At 44.8% G+C, this 17,488-nt stretch overlaps 1 protein-coding gene across 4 annotated transcripts in view; it reads left to right on the forward strand.

Annotated features, from left to right (window-relative positions):
- PDE4B (phosphodiesterase 4B) overlaps positions 1–17,488 on the forward strand; it is a 577,622-nt gene that overhangs the window by 395,182 nt on the left and 164,952 nt on the right. For all 4 annotated transcript variants that reach the window (XM_073544721.1, XM_073544720.1, XM_073544722.1 and 1 more), the window contains 3 exons: positions 4,280–4,474; positions 5,333–5,369; positions 5,543–5,613. In XM_073544721.1, the coding sequence (XP_073400822.1) occupies positions 4,280–4,474; positions 5,333–5,369; positions 5,543–5,613 (303 nt within the window). The remainder of the gene's footprint in view (positions 1–4,279; positions 4,475–5,332; positions 5,370–5,542; positions 5,614–17,488) is intronic.

The following is a 17,488-nucleotide window of genomic DNA, read 5'->3' on the forward strand; positions in this document are numbered from 1 at the left end:
GTTTGGTGAACATGTGCTTTTCAGATGCTAGGGTTAGTAAATGCTCTGCCAGGGTTTTTTTGTGCTAACTACCACTGTTGTCTTATTTCTTCAGTTGCATTCTCTATATTAATTGCTTGTTGCAGCGTGACCTCTTGCTGCAATTCCTGGGATTTCTCCCATATTTTAGATTTTATTTTTGCTAATTTCCATTGTATGTATGCCTTCATGGCATCCCACTCTATATTTTCCCTAGCTGGTGCTTTGTTAGTGCAAAAGTTTTCTAAAATTTTGGATGGGAGGGACCCTTTAATAACCTGAAACCAATAAGGATGTAAACGCCAAAGAGGCTGTCACGAGTTTACTGCGACAGAGAGGAACCAGAAGACCACAGCGTCTCATTTCTTCTACTCCTGCACTATTTAGAAGCACTTCACCTTCATATTAAAGGATGCAGATTTCTTTTAGCAGGGCAGGGGTTACACTAAGAGCTATTGGAAGGTTTCCTGAATTAAGGCTCTCAGCTGTGCACTGTTAGCTACTCCTAACTCCTATATAATCTGGGCCCTGGCAAGCACTCATTGCCAGAGTTAACTTATGCTGCATGGTTAAGAGATGGTGGTGTGTGGTTGTTGTTTGAGAAGGCATTTGGTGGATTTATCTCAGACTGTTGCTATGTTTTGGATGTGTGCTAATTCTCCTCTTTCTCCTACTATGGTTTTACCCCATCCTTCACTCCCCAGTATTTACCTCTGTTGTATGTGTGAGTATATTTGTATGTTTGGTATTTTCGTTTATCCCTGTTTATATTACCTTGTTAGTCTGGTTGATGTATTACGGTACACTACTACTCCCCTCTTCCCTGGGTGGGGCAAGGGTACACACTGAGGGCGGATTCAGGAACTAAGGCAAGGTACGTGGCCCCGATTCCTTCACTATCAGAAGTAATCCGGGGAACAGGGCGAGCTAGGGCACCCCTCGCGTTAGGGACAGGGAAGGAGCCTCTGGTCCCGGAACACCCGACAACAGAGTCGTGTCAGAGGCATTCCCATGGAACATCCCTCCACCAATTGTAGACATACAATCAGCAGTGAATAATAAGAAATATTTCTAGTTAGAAATTCTACAGACATAATGTAAACTATTATATTTTCATTACCAATGGGCAAATCTATACGTTATAATGACCAGTGTGAAGAGAAATAACAAGAATACTATTTAACTCATGGATGATATAAACGCCTAAGCTCAGACATTCCCGTTTTTGATAGTAGGTAATGTAGAGATGTTGTTCTGGTATTTTAGGGCATGGAGCCCAAATTATGTTTATCCCTTTAAGGATATGGATAGGCATTAACCCCTTACTGCCATCAGTCGTACATGTTGATGTGGATTCCGGCAGTGAGCCCACCTGAAAGCCAGGACATGTCAGCTGTTTTGAACAGCTGACATGTGCCCGCAATAGCCGCGGGCGGAATTAAATGCCGCTGTCAAACTCTGACAGCGGCATTTAGCAAGCGCGTGTGGCTATCAGGCCGGAAATACACTCACCGGTGACCCGCGTCACGTGATCGCGAGTCACCGGTGTGTCAGCATGACAACCAGAGGTCTCCTTGAGACCTCTATGGTTGTTGATGCCGGATTGGTATGAGCACCACCCGGTGGTCGGCGCTTATAGCAAGTCTGTTATTCTGCTACATAAAGTTGATCTGAGAATCGCTTCTATGTAGCAGAGCCGATCGACCTATGGCAGCTTCTAGCCTCCCATGGAGGCTATTGAAGCATGCCAAAAGTTAAAGAAAAATAGGGTTAAAAATATAAAAAAAAATAAAAAATATAAAAGTTCAAATCGCCCCCCTTTTTCCCCATGCAAAATAAAACCATAAAATAAAAATCAAACATGCACATATTTGGTATCGCCGTGTTCAGAAACGCCCGATCTATCAATAAAAAAAGGATTAACTTGATCGCTAAACGGCGTAGCAGAATAAAATGCCAGAATTACGTTATTTTGGTCGCCACGACATTGCATTAAAGTCCCTCACCACAAACACTGGGAGTTCTGGAAAATCACCTGCAAAGGAGAGTATTATTTATGACCTCCGAAGAGTATGGGGGAGTGATGTACAATGCTACGATAATGATCTTAGTATTGTATACATCACATGTAATGCAAATAAATATTCCTTCTGCATCAATTTTTGTAGCTTGACAAGTAAAAGGGATATCTTTATGTATTAATACACTAACACCCCTGGTATAAGTGGAATATACAGAGCGATTTTCCCTGCCCACCCGTGCCCTTTTTATGAGATGTAATCTATCATTAGTCATGCTAATCTCTATCTAAAGTATAAGGTATATACTATCATACATATCTACGTGATTGGGAATGTAGGCCTGGGAAAATCGGTGAAAGATGTGTGGAATTTTCTTGGTTGTGCCAGTATCAGCCTGTAATAGTCTATCAGAAACACACTTATCTGTATAACATCTCATGGGCAGTCTCGGATTCCAGATGCTTTTTCCCCCTCTTCATTCTAGGTGTTCATCAAGGGACACTGGCAAGATGGAGCGGTGCTTATGGTAGGCATCCACATTTCCATCAGCAAAAAGGGACCCAAAGGAAAACTGCGAGTGCAGAATGAAGAGGGGGAAACGCATCGAGAATCCGGGACTGCCCATGAGATGTTATACAGATAAGAGTGAACTATTTGGAACAACCTTACTGCATTGTCAGAATCTCTGATGTGATTAAGGGACATAGTTTTTTTGCCAGGTATATAAACAGCAGTATACTTTTTGGGGAATGAGATTGTAGTATTTACTTTCCCTTTTCTGGCCTTAAATTTGAGTGGCGTGGACATTGAGTACTATGGGCTTGAATACCCTACTTGTCTTTATGATACAGGTGTATAATTGGATCATGTTAAACTCTTTTTAATCTTTCCAAAGTCCATACTTGTGTCCATGACAGAATCCTAGACTATGCAGGATAGGAAAAAAGTGGTCAGACAATCCGTGCTGCGAATCACTATGAACAATTATTATTACAGTGGTCTTTATTCGACGCGTTTCGACGTTTCACAGAACTCCTTCCTCAGGAAAAAACCCACTGTTTTTTTCCTGAGGAAGGAGTTCTGTGAAACTTTGAAACGCGTTGAATAAAGACCACTGTAGTAATAATGTTCATAGTGATTCGCAGCGCGGATTGTCTGACCACTTTTTTCCTATCCTGCATCTTCTATGTCGGTCCCTCGTGGATCTGTGGTTTCTGCAGCAGCGAATCCTCTATGCTTATTACAAGCTCCATCTGGTGCGTGTATTATATTTAAATTGATATACCTACATTGGATAATGCACTACTGCGCTATTTCTCTTCAATAGTATCCCTAGAATCCTAGACTATGGAGCTGTCCCCCACTCACTGCCTGCCTCTTGGTAGCATTTTACTGTTGTATTTCACTTGGTGATATTGGTAAAATTGTTATTAGGATTATTAGGGATATCTAGAGGTAGTCCATGGTGAGCAGGGGGGCCATATTGTTTATCCTATGGTGCCAATCTCCATGGACAGGAGTACCTTAGGCTACAACTAGGGGACTTTCGATTCAGACCCCTGCCTATCTTTTGGACCTTCCTGTATACATTTTTTAAGACTCTATATGTGATTTGTTGTAGTTTGTCCTTTTCCGCCAGTATTTTAATATTTATATAATAAAGATTTATATTTTATAGGGTTTTTTCTAGCTTGTAGTCTATTACTAAAGGGCCCCTCTAGTGCAACTTCTTTTGGTCTCATTAGTGGCCACTGTTCCCTTTCTAGTCATCACAGAAAAAAAAACAAGAACATGTAATCACTATACTGTCATCATATAAAGACACTTATAAAGACACTGTCATGTGCTATTCGCTAGATGTATTATTTTTTCCATTTTTAGTACTGCAATAAACACTGAGTTATCCTAATTCAATTAATTGAAACAAAAAATAAAATTCACATAAAATCCTGCTGTGCCAGATACGGATGCATTGCCACACCTGACCACTAGGTGGTGTTATAGAGCGCGCACGCACGCACGCACGCACGCACATATATATGCAGTTCCAAATAGATCCAGTAGGTGGTGATATATGACATAAACATTACCACAATTAAACATTCAGAGGGGCATACTATAATAAATTATACAACATTGTTAGGATATACTTTATACAGTATATACACACACCTCATACTGTATACATATAATAGTCTTATAAAGTAATAATTTAAATTGTTTCTCTTTTTTTATGGCAGTTTTGATGTTGAAAATGGCCCAGCTGCAGGACGTAGCCCTTTGGACCATCAGACCAGCCCGGGCTCAGGACTCGTTCTTCACACAAACTTCCCAAGTCACAACCAGCGCCGGGAATCCTTCCTCTACCGGTCAGACAGTGATTATGACCTATCACCAAAGACTATGTCCAGAAACTCCTCAGCTGCAAGTGAACAGTAAGTCAAGATGTATTTCTTGCAGAAACACAATCAATGAAGATCCCGTCGCAGGACTCCTCGTAATAGTGTCCTGATTAGAATCACTGCTGACTTTTATCACTGGCAACGTATGATCACCATAGATGTGTTATCCTGGAGAAGCTCAGAAGCAGGTTCTACTTTATTGTTTTAGTCCATTAGACTTTAAAGAGTTATTCCCAAAATTAAAAGTTAGCATTCATCAGAATGGAGCTGAGGCCTGCGCACAACCATTCCATTCATTGTCTATGTCACTTCTGGAAAAAGCGAATCACTATATATCCAACAGTCCCAGAGTCCTGAGTGGGTATGTTAGAGCCAGAGAACAGCTAGTGGGACTCCCAGAGGTCGGACCGCCATCAATCTCATAATTATGATCAATTATGTTAATTGGCAATAACTTTTAATGTTGGATATAACCCTTTAAGTAAATATCACCTTTTTATCATCATGTTTTTTTTTTGGTTACACATTCTGCTAGAAGTAATTTCTTAATATATCTTTATGATAAAAGCTGTATTTTTCTTATATATGCTCAAAATCTTTAACATTGTTTTGCCTGCAGCCACCACTAGAGGGAGCTCACTGCATACAGTTGTATCATTGACTTCAGTATGTGGATAGTTTGCTCCACCTAGTGATGTCTGTTGTTTCATGAATTTTATCATTTAAGGGAACTTGTCATGTCATGAAACACTATTAACCTGCAGATATGGGGTAAATCCACAGGATAATAGCGTTTTCTCTCTGAGTCTCCCTCAATCCTGTCTTTTTTTCACAGTTTTTCATCAATTTTATATATAATGCTCTCTAACCTTATCTTGTTTTTTTTTTTAGGCACGGGGATGACTTGATTGTTACTCCATTCGCCCAGGTACGTCTGTTTCTTGTGTACTCATCTATAATATGCTACTTTTATTTTAGGAGATTTATATAAAAACTAGTCAGTCAGATTTCAGCCCTCATTTTGAAAAGAATACAAGAATAAGAAAGTGGGCACCTCATTGGCAACTTCAGATTGATTTATGTGCTTGGTCTCTGTTGCAGGTGCTGGCCAGTCTGCGCAGTGTCAGGAATAATTTCACATTATTAACCAATCTTCATGGAGCTCCAAACAAGTAAGTGTGAACACAAAGAAACACACCCAAAACTGCAAATATAATCCATGTTGTAGCATCAGTGGCATCTCAAAGAGAGTTAAAAATGTATTGTTTCCTTCAGTTACACTAGTTTCTGCATGCTGTCATTGCATGGAAACATTCTTGTTTAGATTCAGAGAGAGAAGAAATATCCCCGTCCTGCTACAACATAGATAAGAGAGTCTAGGGCAGGAGAGAGATTTGTGCTGCTGTGTTTAGCTCACAGAGGTCACTACACAGTGGCCACCGGCTACACACCATACAGGGAGCCACTGTACAACCTATTTTAATGACTGGACCAGTCCGTTCGTAGTCAGCGTCACTGTACAGAGAAATTTAAGAAGTGGGCTGATATGGTGCTGCAGCCCCTCTATCTGAGAGGTGGAGATTTGACACATAGTTTACTCACCGATCAGCTGTTATTAGCTCTGATTGATGCTGGATGTAAACTTTAAATGGAGTCTGAACAGCAAAAAATCTATTTAATGCATATAGACTGCTGCCGGGTAACTGCTCCTATTCATCCTATTTTCCTAAGGCCTGTTTCACACTTCAGTTTTTTGTGTCAGTTAAAATCCGCCGAATGAAGAATTTTAAAGGAACCGCTGTCCGGGAAGAGAGAAAGAGAAAGAGAGAGAGAATTTTTTTCTCTGGCCGCCAGACATGATTTCAGGGTTAAATTTCCTCCTGACTTCATTCCTCCGGGCATGCGCTGTAGTAAAATGCGGATCCTCCACTACAAAAAAGTTACAGGGTCCGTCCAGGCTTCTCGGCGGACGCAAAAAAATTGACGGATCCGAAAAAAAAACGGATCCAACGTATGGCCATCCGTCAAGATCTGCCGGTAATGCAAGTCAATGGGGGAAAAAACGGATCCGCCAAAAAAAATGGCGGATCCGTTTTTTTGCAAAAACGGCAGATTTTGACTGATGGTCAAAAACGGAAGTGTGAAACAGGCCTAAGGATTTAGGTAGTAGTAATGTAATGTGTCCACCAGATGGAGCTGTCAGATTTCATAGACCTGTATGGAAGATTGCAGTGAGTGACTCCATCACAAAAAAACATAATAATCCAGAATCCTGTTTATTAGCAAAGACTGGCTTTATTATACTTTAGCAAAAATGCAGCTTACAGGTCTGGTAGTGTTACAGTGTAACATTGCAAACTTAGAGCTAATGGTGGTATGCAATGAATAAGGACATCAATCAGAAACGTGTCTGCGGTTAAAAGTGTTTATGGATTTTAATACAGGAAAGATATATATCTTCGTACCGTGTTAGCCAGTAGATAGAAAAATATTTAGAATTGAGAGTCCTCAGTGGTTGATACCTTTTAATGGCTAACTGAACAGATGGTAACAAATTGCAAGCTTACGAGACTACTCAGGTCTCTTCATCAGGCTAGACTAATACAACATCTGAAGAATCACATATTTATACACAAGACAGCACAGAAATAATGCAATAGATAAGACAAGTGATGTGGAGCAGAATTGTCGTTATGGGAGAGGGATAAACATAAATATTGGAACAGTTCATAGATAAGGAGCGTGAAAGTTTTATTGCCCTCTGATTGGGGTTTGGTTCTGTGTTGTGATGACCCCACAAGGTCTGAAGAGCAAAATACTTAATTGATGTAAAAGGACATAAATCCATGTGACATATTCATTCCTTCATTCCTCAAGAGTCTCTGAGTACAAATTTATGAAAACGTTTGACACACTCAGTGCAGAACAAGAGCTGCCACACATCCAAAAATGGATCGTGACTAGTGTTGAGCGATACCGTTCGATACCCAAAAATATCGTATTGGATGGTATCGCCCGATACGAAAAAAATATCGGGTATCGCCGATTCCGATACCGGAAGTCCCATTCAAGTCAATGGGACTTCCGGTATCAGAATTTAAAAAAGCCCTTTATTTCCTTGTTGGCTAATTCTACGTAATTGAAAACAAATAAGAGTCATGTAGAATGTATTGTGGGAGGTGGAGGAGACATTAAAGGCATAGTGGTTTATTCAAATCACATGGCATAGCATTAATTCCAATTTTTTTTATTCAAGACGTTCGGAGTTAAAAAGATATTGACTATGTTAACTTTTTTATATTTTGTCAGATATGTATGTTTCACAACTTCCATGCTCTTCACCTTCTTTTGTACTTCTCCCACACTTTCTCCTTCATGATCCGCAGCAGTAGCATTTTTTTCATCAACTTTTTCTTCACCTTATTCATCTTCTTCCCATTAATTTTTTTTTTCCATTCTTCATATTCTTCTTATTCAGCTATTATTAATTTTCATATGCTATTTCTTCATCTTCTTCCTATTCTTTTTCTTTTGGTGACAGGCATTCCTGTAGTACTTATCTATAAAAGTTATAAGATTACACCTTACGTTCTGCCTGTCACAAAAGATTTACAACAGGATTTGTCCGCGTTCAGTTTGGCCTGCAGCAGCAGGCATTTTCCAGGGGCACCACGAGGAGGAACGGACTCACCCCCATTTACTGCTTAGTCTTCTTCTGCTTATAATTTTGATTTCTTCTAAGCTGATTTTTAGTCTTATTCTTAATGTTCTTCTGCTTTCTGTTCTTCTGGTCTTCTGCTTTTGCTTCTTCTGCTTCTTGTTCTTCTGTCTTTTGTTCTGTATCTTGGTGGCTGTCTTCATGTTCTTTGTCCTCTTGGTCTTATTATTTAGGGTCATATTTCTGGTCTTCTTTGGTGTGGTCTTCAGGGTCGTCGTCATGGAGATCAATAAGGATTACCAAAGACAATTTCAAAAAGCTTGATCTTGGAAATGTAGCAGAAGGTACAAGAAGGCTGAGAAACTGGCGAGAACCAGCTGACAGTAGAATCATAGAATCATAGAATCGTAGAGTTGGAAGGGACCTCCTGGGCCATCTGGTCCAACCCCCTGCTCAAAGCAGGATTCGCTAAATCATCCCAGTCAGATGTCTGTCCAGCCTCTGTTTGAAGACTTCCATTGAAGGAGAACTCACCACTTCTCGTGGCAGCCTGTTCCACTCATTGATCACTCTAACTGTCAAAAAGTTTTTTCTAATATCTAATCTGTGTCTCCTCCCATTCAGTTTCATCCCATTGCTTCTAGTCTTTCCTTGTGCAAATGAGAATAAAGTTGATCCTTCTACAATGTGACAGCCCTTTAGATATTTGTAGACAGCTATTAAGTCTCCTCTCAGTCTTCTCTTTTGCAAACTAAACATTCCCAAATCCTGCAACCTTTCCTCATAAGACAGGGTTTGCAGACCGGTCACCATTCTGGTCGCTCTTTTCTGAACTTGCTCCAGTTTGTTGATGTCTTTTTTAAAATGTGGTGCCCAAAACTGGACACAATATTCCAGATGAGGTCTGACCAAAGAGGAGTAGAGGGAAATAATGACTTCACGTGATCTAGACTGTATGCTTCTGTTAATACATCCTAGAATTGCATTTGCCTTTTTTGCTGCTGCATCACACTGTTGACTCATATTCAGTCTGTGATCTATTAGTATACCCAAGTCTTTTTCACATGTGCTGTCACTTAGCCCTATTCCTCCCATTCTATATATGTTTTTTCCATTTTTATTGCCCAGATGTAGTACTTTGCATTTCTCCCTGTTAAAAACCATTCTGTTAGTTGCTGCCCACTTCTCCAGTTTATTTAAATCTTTTTGAATCCTCTCTCTCTCTTCTCTAGTATTAGCTATCCCTCCTAGCTTTGTGTCATCAGCAAATTTAATCAGTTTACCCTCAATTCCTTCATCTAAATCGTTGATAAAGATGTTGAACAATACAGGGCCCAGGACAGAGCCCTGTGGTACCCCACTTGAGACATTCTTCCAACTGGATGTGCAGCCATTTACGACCACTCTTTGGGTCCGATCACTAAGCCAGTTATGAATCCACCTAACAGTTGCCTTGTCCATTCCATACTTAATCATTTTTTCAATAAGGATTGTATGAGAGACTTTGTCAAATGCTTTGCTGAAGTCAAGATATACTATATCTACAGCATTTCCTTGATCCACCCAATCAGTGATACCGTCATAGAAGGAAATTAAGTTAGTCTGACATGACTTATTAGTTACAAACCCATGCTGACTCTGTTTAATCACTTCATTCTTATCCAGGTATTGACATACATGTTGTTTAATAATTTGTTCAAAGATCTTTCCTGGTATAGAAGTCAGACTCACCGGCCTATAGTTACCTGGGTCCACCTTCTTCCCCTTTTTGAAGATAGGAACAACATTTGCTCTTCTCCAGTCTTCTGGCACTTCTCCTGTTCTCCAAGAATTTTCAAAGATTATAGAGAGGGGTTCAAAAATTTCTTCTGCTATCTCCTTCAGTACTCTGGGGTGTAATTCATCTGGACCTGGAGACTTGAATTCATTTAGGCTAGCTAAGTGTTTCCTCACTATCTTTCTGTTTATAGATATCCTGGATTCTTCTATTCCCTTAATAGGACAGTGAATAACAGTTGATGTTACATTTCCTTTCTGAGAGAAAACAGATGCAAAATAGGAATTTAAAAGTTCAGCCTTCTCAACATCCTGTCTTACCATTTCATCATTTTCATCCTGTAAAAATCCTATAGCATCTTTGACTTTTCTTTTACTTTTGACATATCCCCAAAATCCTTTATTATTGCTTTTGACATCTCTTGCAAGCCTCAATTCATTTTCAGCTTTAGCTAATCTGATTTGTGCCCTGCAGGTTCTGCAGACAGCATTATATTCTTCTTTAGATATGCCTCCCTCTTTCCATTTTATAAACATTTTTTTCTTCCTTTTTAGCATGTGCTTAAGTTCTGTGTTCATCCATCCTGGTTTCCTTAACTGCTTCCTATTCTTCCCTCTTTTCGGAATTGTTAACAACTGTGCTTTGAGAATTTCATTTTTCAAGATTTCCCATCCTTCCTGGACATTTTTGTCTTTAAGGATATCCAGCCATTGGATCCCTCCAATTCTCTTTCTGAATCCCTTAAAATCTGCCTTTCTGAAATCTAACCTTGATGTCTGAGTCTTCACAGGTCTTCCGCCTCTAGTTATCCAAAATTCTAAAATAGCATGGTCGCTACCTCCTAGGGTCCCAGCCACTTTTACCTCCTCAACCATTTCCTCCCTGTTTATAAGGATTAGATCCAAGGTAGCAGTTCCCCTTGTTTTCTCCCTTACCTTTTGGAAGATAAAGTTGTCAGCAAGAGAGGATAAGAATTTCCTTGACCTGTTAGTTTTGCCTGAGAGAGATTCCCAACAAATGTCTGGATAGTTGAAATCTCCCATGACAACTATGTCATATTTTTTGGAGAACTTGGCCATTTGATGCATAAAGAGTTCATCCAAAGCTTCAGCTTGCACAGGCGGCCTGTAGTAAATGCCTACAATGGTGTCCTTTCCATTGTTCTGTCCTTGTATTCTTACCCAAACAGTTTCCACAGAACTCCCAGTCTCTGAAGCTTCAATCTCTGTGCAGATATACGCGTTTCTAACATACAATGCGACACCCCCTCCTCGTTTATCAAGTCTGTTTCTTCAGTACTGGAACCCGTAGTGGCAGCAGAAGGAACAATAGCCAATGGCAGTACTGAGGAACAGCTGACGGTGCTGGACCCCGGTTACTATGCAGGAGGTACCTGTGCTAGAAACCACTACCAAGGACCAGCTGACGTTGCTGGACCTCGGATACCGAGATGGAGGCACCTAGGCCAAAGGCTCTGGCGAGAACCAGCTGACAGTGCTGGCACCCGGATGGGTAGCAGAAGGAACAAGAGCCAATGGCACTACCGAAGACCAACTGACGGTGCTGGACCACGGTTACTAAGCAGAAGGTACCTGTGCTAAAAAGCACTACCAAGGACCAGCTGACGGTGCTGGACCTCGGATACCGAGATGGAGGCACCTAGGCCAAAGGCTCTGGCGAGAACCAGCTGACAGTGCTGGCACCCGGGTGGGTAGCATAAGGTACCCCTCCAAAGCAAAGTAGCCAGGCCGCAAGCCGGCCGCAGTTACCGAAACCCACAGTCCTACAGGGGGTCCATGTCCCATTGGCACTACGGATCCAGCCTTCAGTGCCAGTTCCCGCAGCCCACATAGGAGTCACCTAAACTGCAGGCACCCTAGAGTCGGCTAACCCAGCCGCAAGACGACTGGACAACGGATTGGTGGCATAGTGACCTTGACACTACCCGGAAACAGCTGGCGTGCTGGAACCAGGCTGGGAAACAGAGAGTACCCGTGCCAAAGACACTGCCGAGAACCAGCTGACAGTGCTGGAACCCAGATGGGTAGCAAAAGCTACAAGAGCCAATGGCACTACCGAGGAACAGCGGACGTTGCTGGACCACGGTTACTAGGCAGGAGGTACCTGTGCTAGAAAGCACTAGCAAGGACCAGCTGACGGTGCTGGACCTTCGGATACCGAGATGGAGGCACCTAGGCCATAGGCTCTGGCGAGAACCAGCTGACAGTGCTGGAACCCGGGTGGGTAGCAGAAGGTTACCCATCCAAAGCAAAGTAGCCAGGCCACAAGCCGGCCGCAGTTACCGAAACCCACAGTCCTACAGGGGGTCCATGTCCCATTGGCACTACGGATCCAGCCTTCAGTGCCAGTTCCCGCAACCCACATAGGAGTCACCTAAACTGCAGGCACCCTAGAGTCGGCTAACCCGGCCGCAAGACGACTGGACAACGGATTGGTGGCATAGTGACCTTGACACTACCCGGAAACAGCTGGCGTGCTGGAACCAGGCTGGGCAACAGGGAGTACCCGTGCCAAAGACACTGCCGAACACCAACTGGCGTTGTTGGAACCCAGGGACAATCATGGTGAAGGCCGAGGCCTACTTGGTGGTAGTTTTAGATTGTTTGTAGGCTACAACAGACTGTCAACGTGCTCCAATTAGGCATATGTCTCCACTATGTTTCCAGGATTTCACGTGACCACCAACACCGCCAGTTTATGCATACAGTAGCCGTCTGTCCAATCCACACGTGTTCCTGTGTTACTGGGGTTCTGTAATGTCAGCAGATCCCCTGATGTGTGTCTGCCACTGTCTCCTGCTCTGTCCACATACCCACCGCTTGCAGTGGGAAGGTGGACAGCGCAGGAGACAGTGCCGGACACACATTGGGGGATCTGCTCACGTAACAGAACACCAGTAACACAGGAACAAGTGTGGAATGCGTGGACGGCAACTGTGAGCAGGAACTGGCGGTGTTGGAGGTCAGGGGAAATACTAGAGACAGAGTGGAGACAGAGGCCAAATCAGAGAATGTTTAAATCTGAAGTAGTTACAATTTGGAGGCAGCAGCAGTTTGCCCTCCACACAGCAGGGGTTCAGCTGACGTTACCGAACCCCAGTTTCACATGAACGAGTGTTTTTTTCTGTGTGGACAGCACTTCCGAGCACCAACTGGCGTTGTTGGAGCCCAGGGACAATCATGGTGCAGGCCGAGGCCTACTAGGAGCCAGGTGTAAATCGGAGGTATTTTGACTTTGGAGGGAGCAGGACACTTTGCCCTCCACACAGCAGGGGATCAGCTGACGTTACTGACCCCCACTTTCACATGAACGAGTGTTTTTTTCTGTGTGGACAGCACTTCCGAACAACAACTGACGATGTTGTAGCCCAGGGATAGTCATTTTGTAGGCTGAGGCCTACTTGGAGGCAGTTTAAGATAAGACGTTGTTTGAATTTGGAGGCAGCAGGAGAGTTTGCCGTACACACAGCAGGGGATCAGCTGACGTTACCGAACCCCACTTACACATGAACAAGTGTGTTTTTCTGTGTGGACAGCACTTCCGAGCACCAACTGGCGTTGTTGGAGCCCAGGGACAATCATGGTGCAGGCCGAGGCCTACTTGGTGGCAGTTTTAGATTGTTTGTAGGCTACAACAGACTGTCAACGTGCTCCAATTAGGCATCTGTCTCCACTCTGTTTCCAGGATTTCACGTGACCACCAACACCGCCAGTTTATGCGTACAGCAGCCGTCTGCCCAATCCACACGTGTTCCTGTGTTACTGGGGTTCTGTAATGTCAGCAGATCCCCTGATGTGTGTCTGCCACTGTCTCCTGCTCTGTCCACGTTCCCACCGCTTGCAGTGGGAAGGTGGACAGCGCAGGAGACAGTGCCGGACACACATTGGGGGATCTGCTCACGTAACAGAACACCAGGAACACGTGTGGAATGCATGGACGGCAAGTGTGAGCAGGAACTGGCGGTGCTGGAGGTCAGGGGAAATACTAGAGACAGAGTGGAGACAGAGGCCAAATCAGAGAATGTTTAAATCTGAAGTAGTTACAATTTGGAGGCAGCAGCAGTTTGCCCTCCACACAGCAGGGGATCAGCTGACGTTACCGACCCCCACTTTCACATGAATGAGTGTTTTTTTCTGTGTGGACAGCACTTCTGAGCAACAACTGGCGGTGTCGGAGCCCAGGGAAAATCAGGTAGTAGGCCGAGGCCTACTTGGAGCCAGGTGTAAATCTGAGGTTGTTTGACTGTGGAGGGAGCAGGACACTTTGCCATACACACAGCAGGGGATCAGCTGACGTTACCGAACCCCACTTACACATGAGCGAGTGTTTTGTCTGTGCGGACAGCACTTCTGAGCACCAACTGGCGTTGTCGGAGCCCAGGGAAAATCAGGTAGTAGGCCGAGGCCTACTTGGTGGCAGTTTTCAATTGTTTCTAGACTACTACTAACTGTCAACATACTCCAATTAGGCCTCTGTCTTCACTCTGTTTCGAGTATTTCCTCTGGCTTCCAACCACGCCAGTTGCTGCTCTGAAATGCCGTCTGCACAACCCACACTTGTTCCTGTGTTACGGGGTTCTGTAACAGCAGCTTCTCCCTAGAGGTGAGTCAGGCAATGTCTCCTGCTCTGTCCACTTTTCCACTACAAGTAGTGGGAATGTAGACAAAGCAGGGGACATTGCCGGACTCACCTCTGGAGATGAGCAGATGTTACAGGACCCAGGTAACACAGGAACAAGTGTGGATTGTGCAGACGGCACTTGAGAGCAGAAACAGGCGGTGTTGTAGGCCGGAGGAAATACTCAAAACAGAGTGGAGACAGAGGGCAAATCAGAGAACATATTAAATCAGAGGTAGTCAGAAGTTGTAGGCAGCAGGAGAGTTTGCCGTACACACAGCAGGGGATCAGCTGACGTTACCGAACCCCACTTACACATGAGCGAGTGTTTTGTCTGTGCGGACAGCACTTCTGAGCACCAACTGGCGGTGCCGGAGCCCAGGGAAAATCAGGTAGTAGGCCGAGGCCTACTTGGAGCCAGGTGTAAATCTGAGGTTGTTTGACTGTGGAGGGAGCAGGACACTTTGCCATACACACAGCAGGGGATCAGCTGACGTTACCGAACCCCACTTACACATGAGCGAGTGTTTTGTCTGTGTGGACAGCACTTCTGAGCAACAACGGGCGTTGCTGTAGCACAGGAAATAAAGTTCAGGTCATAGAAACATGAACACAACAGGAGACCTGGATCCTGTTGCCAGCCAATTATTTATTCTGGAAGAGGACTGGCAAATTCAGGTGAGATCCAGGCCTTGTTCATTTTCAGAAAAGTAAGCAGGTCAACATTATCGGCGGATAGTCGCGTGCGACGGTCTGTTACCGCACCACCTGCAGCACTAAAGACACGTTCCAATAATAGCCAGCACCTCCAATGCATACTGGCTAAGCTCTGGCCATGTATCCAGCTTAGAGACCCAGTACTTGAACGGGGAAGAGCCGTCTGGGAGTACACTAACAGGGCAAGACAGGTAGTCTGTCACCATGTGACGGAAACGTTGCCTCCTGCTGACTGGAGCAGTCTGTGATGATGTAGCAGTTTGTGGCGGTCCCACAAAACTTTTCCACATTTGGGCCATACTGGCCTTGCCTTGTCCTGCGGCACTGCCTGTGCTACCTCTTTGTGCAGAGCTTCCTCCACTGCCTCTACCCACATGGCTGCTTTGAAAAGCACTACCAGCAACACTTGCGGGGGGAATGGAGAACATGATGGCCTGCACAAGTGTTTCTTGGTACTCCCGCATTTTTCGCTCCCGGTTCAACTGTGGTATGAGGCTTTGTAAGTTGTCCCGGTAGCGAGGATCTAATAGGGTGTACACCCAATAATCAGCCGTGTGGAGAATGTTGGCGATGCGGCGGTCATTTAACAAGCACTGCAGCATGAAATCAACCATGTGCTGCAGACTGCCAACTGGACCGGAAACGCTGTCCCCAGCTTGAGGCAGCATCTCAGCCTGCTCAGCATCACCCCACCCTCGCTGTACACACTGACTACTAGAGCCTTGTGTACCTCCCTCCTCTGGAGAGATGTGTTCCTCCTCCTCCATTGACTCTTCGTCATCCTCCTCACCAAGTGTCCCCTGTCTGGGCCTCTGTGTGGAAGCACATTGCGCAGACTTGCCAGAAGCAGATGGCATTTCTGACTCCTCATCCTCGACCTCTTCAAAAACCTCCTCACTTATTGCTTGTAAGGTTTTTTGAAGCAGACAGATAAGGGGGACAGTCATGCTGACTAGTGCATCATCTGCACTGGCCATCCGCGTGGAGTCATCGAAGGCACGCAAAACTTGGCAGATGTCCCTCATAGTGGCCCACTCAGTGGTGGTGAAGTGTGTCCGGCGCACAGTGCGACTTGTTTGCGCCTGATGCAGCTGGTACTCCATTACTGCTGCCTGCTGCTCACACAACCGCTCCAACATATGCAACGTTGAATTCCACCTGGTGGGGAGGTCACATATGATGCGATGTTCTGGCAGGCGGAATCGGCGTTGCAGAGATGCAATGCGCGATCTTGCCATGCTGGAACGCCGCAAGTGAGCACACTCTAGGCGAACCTTGTGCAGCAGTGCATCAAGATCCGGATAGTCCCTCAGAAAGCTCTGCACGACCAAATTGAGCACGTGTGCCAGACATGGTATGTGAGTGAGGTTGCCTAGGCCCAGAGCTGCCACTAGATTTTGGCCATTGTCACTCACTACCAAACCTGGCTGGAGATTCGCTGGCACAAACCACACATCGCTCTCCTGCTTGATGGCATTCCAGAGCTCCTGTGCTGTGTGGCTCCGATTCCCCAAAGAAATTAATTTAAGGATGGCCTGTTGACGTTTGGCCACACCTGTGCTCATATCTGGCCTAACAGGCTCATGCAGTGCTGATTCCGAGGAACTAGAGTAGGAGGAGGACTCAATATGTACAAACTGCATTCCTGCAATCCTCGGAGTTGGCAGAATACGTACAGAGCCACTCTCCAGATCTGTACCTGGCTCCACAACATTGACCCAATGGGCAGTGAGGGAAAGGTATCGTCCCTGTCCATGGCTACTGGTCCACGCATCGGTGGTCAGGTGGACCTTGCTACTGACGGCGTTTAGTAGCGCATTTTTAATTTTTCCCTCCACATGCTTTTGCAGGGCAGGGACGGCTTGCCTGCTGAAATAAAAGCGGCTGGGCACATTGTATTGTGGAACTGCCAATGACATCAAGTTCCGGAAGGTGTGAGTCTCCACCAGTCTGAATGACAGCATCTCATGGGCCAGTAGTTTGGCAATGCCGGCATTCAGAGCCAGTGCTCGGGGATGGTTTGCCGAGTATGGCCGCTTTTTCTCCCATGCCTGTGCTACCGATTGCTGGTGAGTGGTCTGGGAGTGTGTTGATGACTGAGAACGTGGTTCAGTGGGTGGAATTTCACTGGGTCTCTGGACAACAGTGGCAGTGGTTCTTCCATGGCGTTCCAGTGAGGAAGCCGAACCAGCTGTGTGTGAGCTGGAGGAAGAGGCCCCAACACGAGCTGAAGAGGTGGTAGGTGCTGCTGAAGGTT

The sequence above is a fragment of the Dendrobates tinctorius genome, unplaced genomic scaffold (assembly GCF_039654945.1).
Source record: "Dendrobates tinctorius isolate UK_male_01 unplaced genomic scaffold, ASM3965494v1 ptg000138l, whole genome shotgun sequence".
In the NCBI taxonomy this organism is placed as follows: domain Eukaryota; kingdom Metazoa; phylum Chordata; class Amphibia; order Anura; family Dendrobatidae; genus Dendrobates; species Dendrobates tinctorius.